Genomic DNA, 11,440 nt, shown 5'->3' with positions numbered 1-11,440 from the left:
AGTAACAGCTGCCTGGTTGCTAGACGACTCAACGTGCAACACTAATGTGAAAACAAGTCACCTCCGCGCGGAAAGACAACAGCGTCGGAGCGGGTTTCCTGAAGCTGCGGTTGCCCGTCCGTATCACCGCACGGACGGCTTCATACCCGGGAAGACTTGTAGTGTTGTGGACGAACATTTCCAGTTGTAGCTCAGCTAGCGTCTCTTTTGTTGCCCCATGTTTTTACTACGAGGAAGAAGGGGCAGCCTAAAGTGAGCTTTTTTTTTTTTTTTTTTTTTTTCCTTTTTTTTTTTTAAACTTAGGGGTAAAAATGAGAGGAATCCACACGGTAAAAGTCGGGTTTTTCTACTTAACGTTACGTTTGGTTTACAGCTATGTATAGTGCAGCTGCGAAGATGTCTCTGGAGGCGAGTGATGTTCAAACAGATGAAGACTGTGAGGAACTGGTGAGTCCTTCGCCTTTGGTCAGATCAAAAACACAACCCTGCATCTCCTGGAAGCACTCATTGCTTTCTTGAAGCCTGCACGGTTGCGGTGTTTTATTACTCCTCCACATCAATGTGGACTCAAAACAGCACCCGACGTGATCGTTTGTGACAGTTGTTTCCGACACTTTGGACGCGTGAGCCCTTTAAACTGAAGGGACTGCTGCTGGTGATGTTTTGGATGTGTGTGGAGAGGATATCAAACAAACCGTTTCTTGTTTACCTGTTGAGTTTCTCATTTGAAATGAATGAGAAAGTAAAAATATCGAGAAGAATCAAATATTACTTTATTAAAGCCACACGAGCTTACTATGACACCCCAAGGGGTGGTTATGATGCCCGAGTTGGGAATCACTGATTTACACAAACTTATCAATGTTTTCTGTCCTTCCCTCATCACTGTTTTTCACTGGTTTTACTCGTCCGTCCAATCTAGGTTGAGGATGGCTTTTCTCTCCCTGCTGATATTTCCGAAAAGGTAAAGAAATGGACTCTCAGACCTGGGGCATGACACACACAGTTGTTTTTTTTTTTCTGTTTGGGTTAATGTCTTGTGCTTGTCCACTGTCAGAGAACAAGGAGGAAAAAATCTTCCGGCAAGCCTCCTCCTTCTCCAAGTAAGACCTGCTCAGCAGCTCTGTGGGAAACATTTGCAGACACGGTAACGAAACCCACTTTACTAATTCCACATTTGTTTATGCATGTGTAGGGTCTCCGTACCTCTCCAGTCTGAATGTTAACCCCAAGAGAGCTGCAGTGGGAGCCTGGAGACTGCCAAAGGCCTCCCTGGGGGACACCAGAGGGGACACTCCCGGGGAGACAGGCTCAGCTCGCCTCACATCCCTCCGCAACGGCCACGGTAGGAACCATGAAAACACAACTGAATCTGCGTTGAAAATGTCTCTCCTCAGGAAGGAGTGCACGCAGTTTTTTCTAAGAACAGCTGCGCGTTGCTGGAAAATATGGTCGTTAATGGCAGCCTAAAGCCTGAGCAAAACCAGACCACACAGCCCTATAGGTTCGCAGATTTTCTGTGGCTTCATTATTTGATTAGCTCTTAACATGCAGACATTATACATGCAAGTCAATGCCTACTACAGTGCGTCCTCAAAAGGAGAATGAGTCAGACGGAGTAGTGACTTGTGTTGGAGTGCGTCTAAATTCAGCTCATTTCATTACAACTTATTTTCACCCACATATTCTTTATTTCACTATGCAGGTTTGAAAACACACAGATTAAAAATTAGTTTAGCACAGTATTACATACAGGTCTTAGTAAGTGAATATAAAAGAGGTCACATAAAGTCATTAAATCATACAGACTCATAACAAGAAGTGGTGAGCCTTTTTCTGTCTAACTCTTTTTCAGATTTATCCCAGACACTGATATCAGATTGCGATATGACACCAGAGCTTCTGAAACAGACCCTGAGCATAAGGAAACACAAACATCTCCACGCCGCATCCAACGGTGAGAGAATTTGTCGGTCAGATTCTGTGCTAAACAGCAGTTTGCTGCGAACAGGAGACGATAGCAGAAAGAGAAAAGACTGGATGTGATGGAGTGTGATAAGATACAAGCGCAATCATCTTTTTTTCATGACTGCAAGGTGAGAATGTGGGTGACTTTGTGTAATTATGTCCCGTCTCCATGTTGGTCCCGGTGCTTTGCAGGGTTTACCGTAGGCGCAAGTGACTACAGAGAGAAGGAGGACATGTATGATGAGATCATTCGCCTCAAGAAGGTAAAAAATAATGTTGTGTATTCAGTTTGATTTTTAAAAGAACACATTCAAAGAGCTCACCAGGATCTGCAGAATAACATAATTGTGATTGGCTGTGGTGCAGATATTTTTCTTGGGCCCCTACCCTCGCCTTCAGCGCCCTACAGAAATTACAAATCACAAATGGCTGGATTATTGAACAAACAAATTAGAATTTCCCAGCATGCCTTCTTCCTTTGTAACTTTGGAAAACATAACAACCAAAACAAATAGATACAAGGAATGGGTCAAAATATGATTTTTTTTTTTTAATAAAACATGCAGTTTTGGAGCATTTCAGTAAAGAGATAAAATAATATATATAGTGGGGCTATGACTGAAAACCATAAGTGCACAAGGTGGGAAGGTGGTATATGTACCTATTACAAGAAATCAGATGTTCTTTCATATTTAATAGGCAGATAACTGAGCATCCTAAACAGGTCATGCCAAAACTCAGCCTGATAAATCTCACATGGGCCCCCCATCTGTACGTCATTAATCCAGATGGTGATTTTAGTAGTAGCAAGGTGGGAAATTGTTCTTCTGCAGTAAAGATCAAAGTTAAGTGCAACATACAGTGTCCATCATTGTCTGATGAAATGGCCCTCACCAGTTCCAATGTAGTGTCCTGAAGTCGACTCTGACTTTTTTTTCTTTCCTACAGTTTTTGCTTTTTTGTGGTTTATTCAGGCACTTTGGGATTTTCAGATGCACTCTTTACATGCTCAACATGAGGTTTCATTTAGTCACTTGTGCTGTTCTCTGCAGAGTCTCCAGGCACAGAAGTCAGACAACCAGCAAATGAAAGCCAAACTACGGCGCCTGGAGGAAGATAATGCTAAAAGAGAGAAACAGATAAAAGAACTGTTGGATCCTACAAAGGTAAAATCACAGAATGGCCTTTGATTTTTCTCATAGAAACTAAAACTTTAAAAAACTCTATAATGTTTCTCTATAGGCATCTGAATATACTCGCAGTTTGGTGGATAAGAAAAAAGATGGGAGTGTGGTGAGTATGTTCAGTATGTTGGAGAACATACCAGAAATTCTTTTAGGACACATATCTAACCAGATTATAAAATGGCTTCTGTCCATTAAGGTTCTCAATGGGCTGAAACAGAGAATCCTGAAGCTGGAGCAGCAGTGTAGAGAGAAAGAAAATGCCCTAAGGTAAAGCTCTCCTCCATCTTTTCTGCAAATCCATTTGGTTAATGTATAAAGCGGTAATCTGTTCAGATTATTTGCTTTATTTTCCAGTAAACTACAAAGTGATCTGAGGACCACCAACCTGGAGGAGCTGAAGATCACAGTAGAAACTTACTATGAAGAGGTAACATCTACGTATGCCTCTGAAACAACCACTGAATAAATAAGAGGCTTACATAAAGACTTTCTGCTGCTGCGATAGACGATATTATCATCACATCTGCTGGCAGTGTGAGCTCAGCTGTAGAAAAGGAAACTTGTAACGTGATTTTGTGCCTCATCTTTCAGATCCAGAGACTGAAGATGCTTCTAGAAGCTGCAGAGAAAAGGTATGCATGACTGAAATACACAGGACATCTGACAAGACGTTGGTATAACAGTTATTATGGCCATTTCAACAGATACGATCAAATCATTTAAAATTACCCTCCGGTGTCTGGAATTCGAAATAGTCAAGTGAAGAAGGCCACAGTTACAGATTACTGCCACGTCTTTATATAGTCTCCGTCTCCCTCTCTGTGTCTGTCTGCAGCAGTCGAGCTGAGAGTAAGTGCTCTCAGAGGCAGCAGAAAGCTTTGAGCTCCACGGTTCACCGTCTGTCTGAGAACCTGAAGCAGCTTCAGCAGGAGAACGTGGTACTCAGAGAGGAAGTCAACACCAACAGTCCTGCTGGAGGAATTAAAGGTCTTTTTACTCACACGTCAACACATGTCAGTCCCGGTGCTAACAGAACAAGATTCCTTTCCTTTTATCATTTTGAAAAAGTTGTTCTTGCTGTTCCTCAAAATTTGTAGTTATTCCTACCAGCTTTTTTTTGCTTTGCTTCGAACCTGTTCTGTCATATGTACGATCAGAGCGCATTATAATGCAGGGGAAGTTAGAAAATTATTCTTAGTTATTTTGAAAATGTATTTCATTGCACAATACGCAATGTATTTATAAATATGTGTTTTCATTGGATGGTTGCTTTTTCTCTTTTAATCACAGCAGAAAAGCCAACTGCATCACAATCAGAGTAACATTAATATATTCGAAAGACATAACAATGTATCCCATCAATGTTACACAGGAGTTTAGGAAACAATAAAACAAAAAATAATGTGCTAAATACAACAATAGACATCAGAGATTGGGTAACTACCCAGATGTAAACGTATTGATATCGTCTCGATTGAGCGGTTTCTATTGTCTTATGTTTTATAACATCACATTGCCTCCTCCCCCAACAAGGTAGTTTCAGCTATTTGTCACCTCTGCATTAATACAAACATTTTTAAAGATTTGTAGCCAAATATGTCCTGAAATGTTTCAGATTTTGGTGACATGCATCAGTGGGATACAGTATAAATATAACAGTGCTTCATATTCCTCATTCATATTCACAGCAGCTGCCAAGAATGATATAGAATAACTGCAATAAGACAATTCTCTAAATTAAACCCACATAATGAGTGAAGTACTTTCAACAGAGGTCGATCAGCTGTACCAACCCTGCAGTGTTATATTCTGTAGTGTAATGCTAAATAAAAAATGTGTGTGTGTGTGTGTGTGTGTGTGTGTGTGTGATTGTCTCCTAGGTTACAGAGAGTGGAGTAAACAGAGACTGTTGAGAAGGCTGTTGGAGGTGGAGAAGGTGAGCGGAAACTGTAACTAATTGTTCATGTAAACACGTGCAGTCTTCTGTGATGGATTGTCAGTTTCGAGGCTTCGTCACAGACGGACTCCCCTCTCATCCAATCAGAGGCTGGAGGACAGCAGAAGACACGCCCAGTCAGCCAAGAGCAGCAGCCGATTGGATCAGGAGGTCCAGACCACGCTCACAGAGGTTCCGGGCTTTACCATGGCAACAGAGGCAGTAGTATCAGTGTGCACAATCACTGAGGAAGGGGAGGGGTTTTCTGATCTGAGGGAACGCCTCAGCCAATTGGAAAATGAGAGGGTGGACCTTCAAGAGACACTGTCAAGGAGAGAGTAAGTGGGCAGCAGCCTCACTTTTTATACATAACATACAGGATATTATCTTTGCAAGCCATAATTAATGATTGATGTTCATAATGTAAATCATTACTACACACCTGAGAGAGAAAACCGCTTCAGAAGGTGTACTAGGCTGTAGCTGGTGCTGCGCCGCTTTATTTCATGAGTAACAGCAGTTAGAAGCACAAAGAAGATGAATCTGTGTTGTGTTTGTGTTTTCAGTGATGAATTGAAACAGGTGAGGACAGAAAGAGAAGAACTGGAGAGAGAGACGGAACGGTGGAAAGATGAACAGAAAAAACTACATGACAAAGAGACACAGCAGCATAAGTATGTTTTCACCAGTTATGTATATTTGACTGACAAAATGAGGTGCTTTGATTCAGTTTGCTCAGACGTGGAACCTTCCTGTTCATGTATGTGCTTAATTTATAAGTTTCGAGTTAAACGTATGTAAGTATTATTGCAATCTTTGAAAGTTGCAGCATTATTTGTCCGTACGTAACTAATATTAACATTGTGTAGGTGATTGTCTTATAACTAATAATATAGGGGGAAAAAAATGAACGTAAATAATGAGTTTTCACAGATGGCGTTTGCTTTTACAGCCTAACCTCTGCTCTGAAGCACTGCACCTGGAAAGAGTCACTAACTAGCTTACTAAAACATCAACAGGCTGTTGGCAATGAGTATAATGCTTAAATGGTGCACAAGCCTGATATGATCAACCCACGATAATTCCATTACCATTTTAAATTCGCCTAAAATCAAACCAGATCTTATCAGTGGGTGACAAAACTGGTTGCTTATCACCAAATGTTTAAGAAAATGAAGTGTATACTCAGCTCAGAACCAAAGACAGGTGTAGGAAGCCCCAGCTCAATAATTGCTAACTGTGAAGAGTCATCCACTGACATCCACAGTGCCAGTTGCACTTTTTTTTTAAAAATTTTTTTTATTGTATTTATATGTTGCTTTTGTTGTTTTTATGTTTCCCAGACAGGAGTTGGAACAGTTGTGGGGGAGGATCCAAACTCTGGAGGAGGACAGAAACAAAGGTTCACAGGCTGAGCTCTCCTCCCCGTCTCCCACAATGGCAGAGAGTCACCAGGACACTCAGGGCAGATCAGGTCTGGAGGAGGAAGAAGGGAGGGACACTGGATGTAAGGAGGAGGAGGGGGTAAAAGGAGATGAAGAATTAGGTGCTGATGCAAAGAAGAACGCAAAAGAGAGAGCAGTGTCGGTCATTCAGAGAAACTGGAGGAAGCACAGAAATAGGGTATGAGACACAGCACAATTATGTAAAGGAAGTTCTTGATGCGTGAGAGAAGTATTATGTAAAGAATGTCCACACACTTCCCTCTCCATCTCTCCGCATTCTCTCTCAGGACACTGTGATGTTGCAGTCAGCGTTAAGAGGCCATCTCCTCAGAGAGTCGCAGCTCAAGGACCTGCTGACACTCACACAGATTAAGGTTTTACTCACACATGCACACGCACACGCACACACACGCTCATCAGTTTATATCTGTAAAGCTGCAAGAATACCGTTACAGTTCAAGTGTTGTGTTCCCATTTACTCTTAGTATCAACATCAGGTGCTTTTTTTTAAATGACAGCAACTGGCCACTGTAATAAAGAAAATCAATAATACTTTTTGTGTTTTGTAAAATTACAAAATTTTCATTTATTTTTCCAGTTTATAGTACAAGTAGTATTGTGAGCTGATTTATGTGAGACTTAGAGTATTTTTTTTGAAGTGTTGTCCAGAGTTAAGGACTGTAAAACTATTTTCTTAAGCCCTGGGAATAGATCAACAGGATATCGGGACATAGATTAAACCAGAAATATTCCCAGAGATCATTACGGATATTACTGTGATGAAATACACCAGAGTTGCAGCTTACTTTGATAACCGCCAGATGGTTCTGAAAAGCATTTTCTGGGAGTCAAATGTAATCTTCCTCTGTGTGTTTTCCTGTCTCTGTCTCACTTCTTTATCTTCCCTGTACTCCCCTTTGCTCTGCATCTTCCTCCTCTCCTGTTTTTCAGGCTGCAGAATCATCAAACTGCAGCGATGCAGCTTCCTCTGTCGATGAAGAGCTGGATGCGGTCGCCTTGACGATTATTCAGTCTGCATTCAGGGGACATCTGGCTCGCTGTAGTCTTGCGAAAGAGAGGTGACTCACTTATGCACAGAATTAAAAAATAAACAGATGCAGTCAAAAAACAGCACATTTTGCAGAAATACGTGTGTGTGTGTGTGTGTGTGTGTGTGTGTGTGTGTGTGTGTGTGTGTGTGTGTGTGTGTGTGTGTGTGTGTGTGTGTGTGTGTGTGTGTGTGTGTGTGTGTGTGTGTGTGTGTGTGTGCATTAGCTCAGGGTTCTCCGTGCCTTCTACTACAATGGGAAACAATATGCCCACGCTGGCACCAAGAAGAGCTCGACTGAGACACGCATCTGGCAGAACAGGTGAGTCTCCCACGTCTTTATTGTTTATATAAACAAACATATAGAGCAACGCAAAAAGATGCAAACAGGTGTATAGTATCGCCCAAAAAGAGACAAAGAAAATAGAGAAAAAGTTCAAAACAGGAAGACAAACTTTCTATCTTTTATGACTCTCTTAGTAAAGTTAGCTTAAGTTTTGTCAGTGCTACTTCTGTCCCGTTTGGGGATGTGCCCGGTTTGATTGACATGCCTTGGATGCATTCAGGTTTCCAGTGTAGGTAGGTGGGCACAGTGCCCTCAGGCTCTCAGGCAGATCCTCCCCTCACTGCTCCCCAGCTCGTCCACTTGTGTTGCCACTTGACCTTAACTCTTATTTCAGGGTTAAAGGGCTAAAACGTATTGTACAAATAAATGTGTATCCTCTTTGCCATACGGTATCTTAAAGACTTTCCTCTTACAGTCTTCATCTCCAGATCAGTGTCACTTGTGTTTTGGATGAATAATATTAGGCTGCTTTACACTGGAGACTTTGAAAGACATGCAACTATGACAGGAAACACACCATTTATACAGCCACTCAGAGTGAGTCAGGGTTCGTGCCTGATATTTATTCGTGTGTGCAACACCATGGGGTCGCCCGTCTCTCAGCCTCCAAATCGCTCACCATCGCTTCCCCGACACCTTTATGAGGAGTGATGGATGTCACTGGCACGCTGATCTACAGTCTCCTCTGCACCGGCCAGAGCTCTGACAGCCTCCCGTCAAACACTGATGAGGACTCGGCAAACCTCCGGACCAGTAATGTCAGTGTCTCAAATGTCCCCTAAAGATCTGCAGTTGTTGTTGTTTAAGAGCTCTGTCCTGAGCTTCTACCTGACCCAAACGACCTTGTGAGATCCCACCGCCTTCCCCTTCCCCCCCCCACCATCTCCTTGAGTTTTGAGCAGATCGACAGCATGAGGGTACAGAGCAGAGCAGCCATGTCAGCGTTTTTTTTTTTCCCTGCATGCCACCAAGACTTCTCCTGCATTTGATGTGTAGTCTAGAGATTTTGAATTGCACCATCTTAGCTTGTGTTCCAGCTGAGAAAATTATATTTCTTGAGGATTTTTGCAGTCGTGACCATAGTTTTGTTCAATTGTGGTTGTGATACATGTGATACTTTACAGATTAGTGTAATTTTACATGCATCCCGTTTGAAGTACAGTAGCCGCATCTATCCTTGTGTTTCTGATGGTGTGTCTGAATTGTCCTTTGATGACTGCTTACTATGTGGTGTTTTGTTGGCCAGGCGCTGTGTCCCTCAGTGATGATGGTGGTAAGGAGGGAGATGAAGAGGACTCCTGGCTTGTCTCTGGCACTGATGGCTCTAAGATGACACACGCAAAAGGTGAGAGAAACTGTGTATTTAAGCAATGACTTTGTATGAGTATCTTCCTATGTTTATTTTGGTTTTCTTTGGGGTTAAATTGGCCAAAATTCTGTTTTTGAGTCCAACACAGTAATATACGTACTGTATTGCGTCCTGCAGCTCAAACGGAGCGCCATCACACAGCAGAGTTCGTTGGAGCCGCTGAAGTTGATTCAGACGATTCAGACGACATCATCGTGTCTCCTTCACGTCCTCTGAGAAGCAGAGAAGTCTTAATCTTATAGAGTGTCTGGATTGTGTGTCTGTGTGTGTGTGTGTGTGTGTGTGTGTGTGTGTGTGTGTGTGTGTGTGTGTGTGTGTGTGTGTGTGTGTGTGTGTGTGTGTGTGTGTGTGTGTGTGTGTGTGTGTGTGTGTGTGTGTGTGTGTGTGTGTGTGTGTGTGAAAGTGTAGCAAGGAGGCATTTCTCCTCAAAGCCTGTCAGAGGCTTGCACATACCATACAAACCAAATCATTATGTTTGATTTTGTCCCGAACCTGCAGATGATAGCTGTAATATTCCAACATTATTCAGAATTAATACAGACACACAATGTTTCTGTGTACGAACTTTTCACACTGATAATCAGAATATTGTAGGATGTTGGATCTTTTGTAACATGGAGATATGTGGCACATGAACATTAAAGCAATGTCAAAATACCTTATAGGAATGATGTAATGCTATAGGATGTTTGATGAGCCAACTAGCCCTGTTTAATAGTCCCATGTCTTCTCAGTGGTTGTTTGCTTTGCCAAAGTGCCTACTTTATGAAGATTCAAATCAAAATTCCAGCAGTAAACGTATTTATTTCCGTTAACCTGACAGGCCCAAGCGAGCCACATCACTGTAAACCCCTCTGGATTTCACACGCTGGAATAATTAATTAATCCATACTTTGACATGCCGGATTCGTAACACACAAACGTCTGCACATTAATGTCTCGTGTACGCTGAATAAATCCTGGCTGATTCTGACGTACGATTGAGGGACGATTCTCAACTGATGCACTATTGAGCCAAACTGTGAATAAATTATAGATCAGTGTGCTGCAGCACTAAACAGTCAGTGCAGTGGAGGATACACAGGGAGTATGTCTAATGCCAATAATACTTTAAAATAGACGAATGACAGCCTGGAGGAGGTCAGCTAAAACAGTGGATGAGTGCAGTTTTCTCCACATGATTTGTGTAACTTAATTTCTGAGACGTACAATAAATGCTGTTTTTATAATGTAACCTCCAGTTTCATGTTGTTATTACTGGAAAGTTGTTGTGTTTTCTCAGTTTCCTTCAATTTTCAGGAAGTTGTTCTTCACTTTGAGTTTCTCCACTTTTATGATGTGCTATACTTATTTTTGCCCACAGTTCTGAGGGAATGTCTGCACTTTCTCCTTTACTATATATTTAAAATACTTTTTTCAGATCGTAAAACATAATAAAAATACAATATATTGTTGGAGATTAAATGAATTGTTCCAAATCTTTTTAAAAGAAGAGTGTAATGTATTAAAAGAAAAGAAGACCTTTGTATAGCACAACCTTGTATTTTCTTTTCCCTCTCCCATTAATCATCACTTGATGATACATAGTGTGACCCCGTGGAGGGGCCCGGATCCCTAGGTTAGGAACCACTGGATTAAACTTCCTTAGAGTACAAGTAGTTCAAACCCGTGAAAAAGTCCCACACTCAAAATGTTACTCAAGGAAAGTAATTCAAGTACAAAGTACTTAATTTAAAAAAAAAAAAAACTGCATAAAAATATCCTGTTAAAGTAAACAAACATGGGTATTAGCTGGAAGTTTTAAAGTAGATGTACTGGTTTGGTCCCTTTGACTGATATATATGACATCATGAGGTTATTATTACTGAAGCATTAGTGTGAGGCCGAATGTTACTGTTGTATCTGCTGCAGGTGGAGCCAGTCCTTCACATCCAGCTTTATTGAGAGGGACGGGGGTCGTCAAACAATGTGTTGTTAGTCTTTAACAATGTGTTGTATCTTCAAAGTCTGTTCTATTATCCATTGTGTATTCATCTTAAAAATATCTAAAGATGTCAAATAAATGTAAATACTCCAGTGAAGTCCAAGTGCCTGATAAAAGTGCTTCAGCACTACTCTCGGGCAGGTAAAAGTAGTCACTG

The 11,440-nt window shown here is 41.5% G+C and overlaps 1 protein-coding gene across 4 annotated transcripts; it reads left to right on the top strand.

The window, feature by feature from the left end:
- On the top strand, positions 1–9,606 carry iqce (IQ motif containing E). 4 transcript variants are annotated; one of them, XM_069689648.1, is made up of 22 exons: positions 1–252; positions 374–447; positions 923–964; positions 1,058–1,103; positions 1,196–1,345; positions 1,856–1,957; positions 2,161–2,231; positions 3,021–3,134; positions 3,211–3,261; positions 3,352–3,422; positions 3,510–3,582; positions 3,747–3,787; positions 3,991–4,142; positions 5,036–5,091; positions 5,200–5,429; positions 5,658–5,765; positions 6,435–6,714; positions 6,824–6,910; positions 7,488–7,615; positions 7,812–7,906; positions 9,177–9,275; positions 9,417–9,606. In XM_069689648.1, exons 2-22 carry the CDS (start codon positions 376–378, stop codon positions 9,539–9,541), a joined length of 2,193 nt encoding a protein of 730 aa, XP_069545749.1. In that variant the 5' UTR covers positions 1–252; positions 374–375; the 3' UTR covers positions 9,542–9,606. The 4 variants fall into 4 exon arrangements, with proteins under 4 accessions (XP_069545749.1, XP_069545748.1, XP_069545750.1 ...); XM_069689647.1 differs by having other exon boundaries at positions 1–447; XM_069689649.1 differs by lacking the exon at positions 1,856–1,957 and having other exon boundaries at positions 1–447.
- The last annotated feature ends 1,834 nt before the right edge of the window (positions 9,607–11,440 follow it).

This window comes from Brachyistius frenatus, unplaced genomic scaffold (assembly GCF_029030835.1).
Source record: "Brachyistius frenatus isolate BFR_SWC_R1_liver_20210118 unplaced genomic scaffold, ASM2903083v1 Contig_7, whole genome shotgun sequence".
NCBI classification, from domain to species: domain Eukaryota; kingdom Metazoa; phylum Chordata; class Actinopteri; family Embiotocidae; genus Brachyistius; species Brachyistius frenatus.
Note: the sequence above shows the minus strand (reverse complement) of the source record. Positions and strands in the feature narration are given on the sequence as shown.

Coding starts and splice junctions, on each gene's coding strand:
- iqce (XM_069689648.1), top strand. CDS start 376: ATGTATAGTGCAGCTGCGAAGATGTCTCTGGAGGCGAGTGATGTTCAA. Junction 3,788..3,990: donor CTAGAAGCTGCAGAGAAAAG/GTATGCATGACT, acceptor GTCTGTCTGCAG/CAGTCGAGCTGAGAGTAAGT. Junction 5,430..5,657: donor GAGACACTGTCAAGGAGAGA/GTAAGTGGGCAG, acceptor TTGTGTTTTCAG/TGATGAATTGAAACAGGTGA.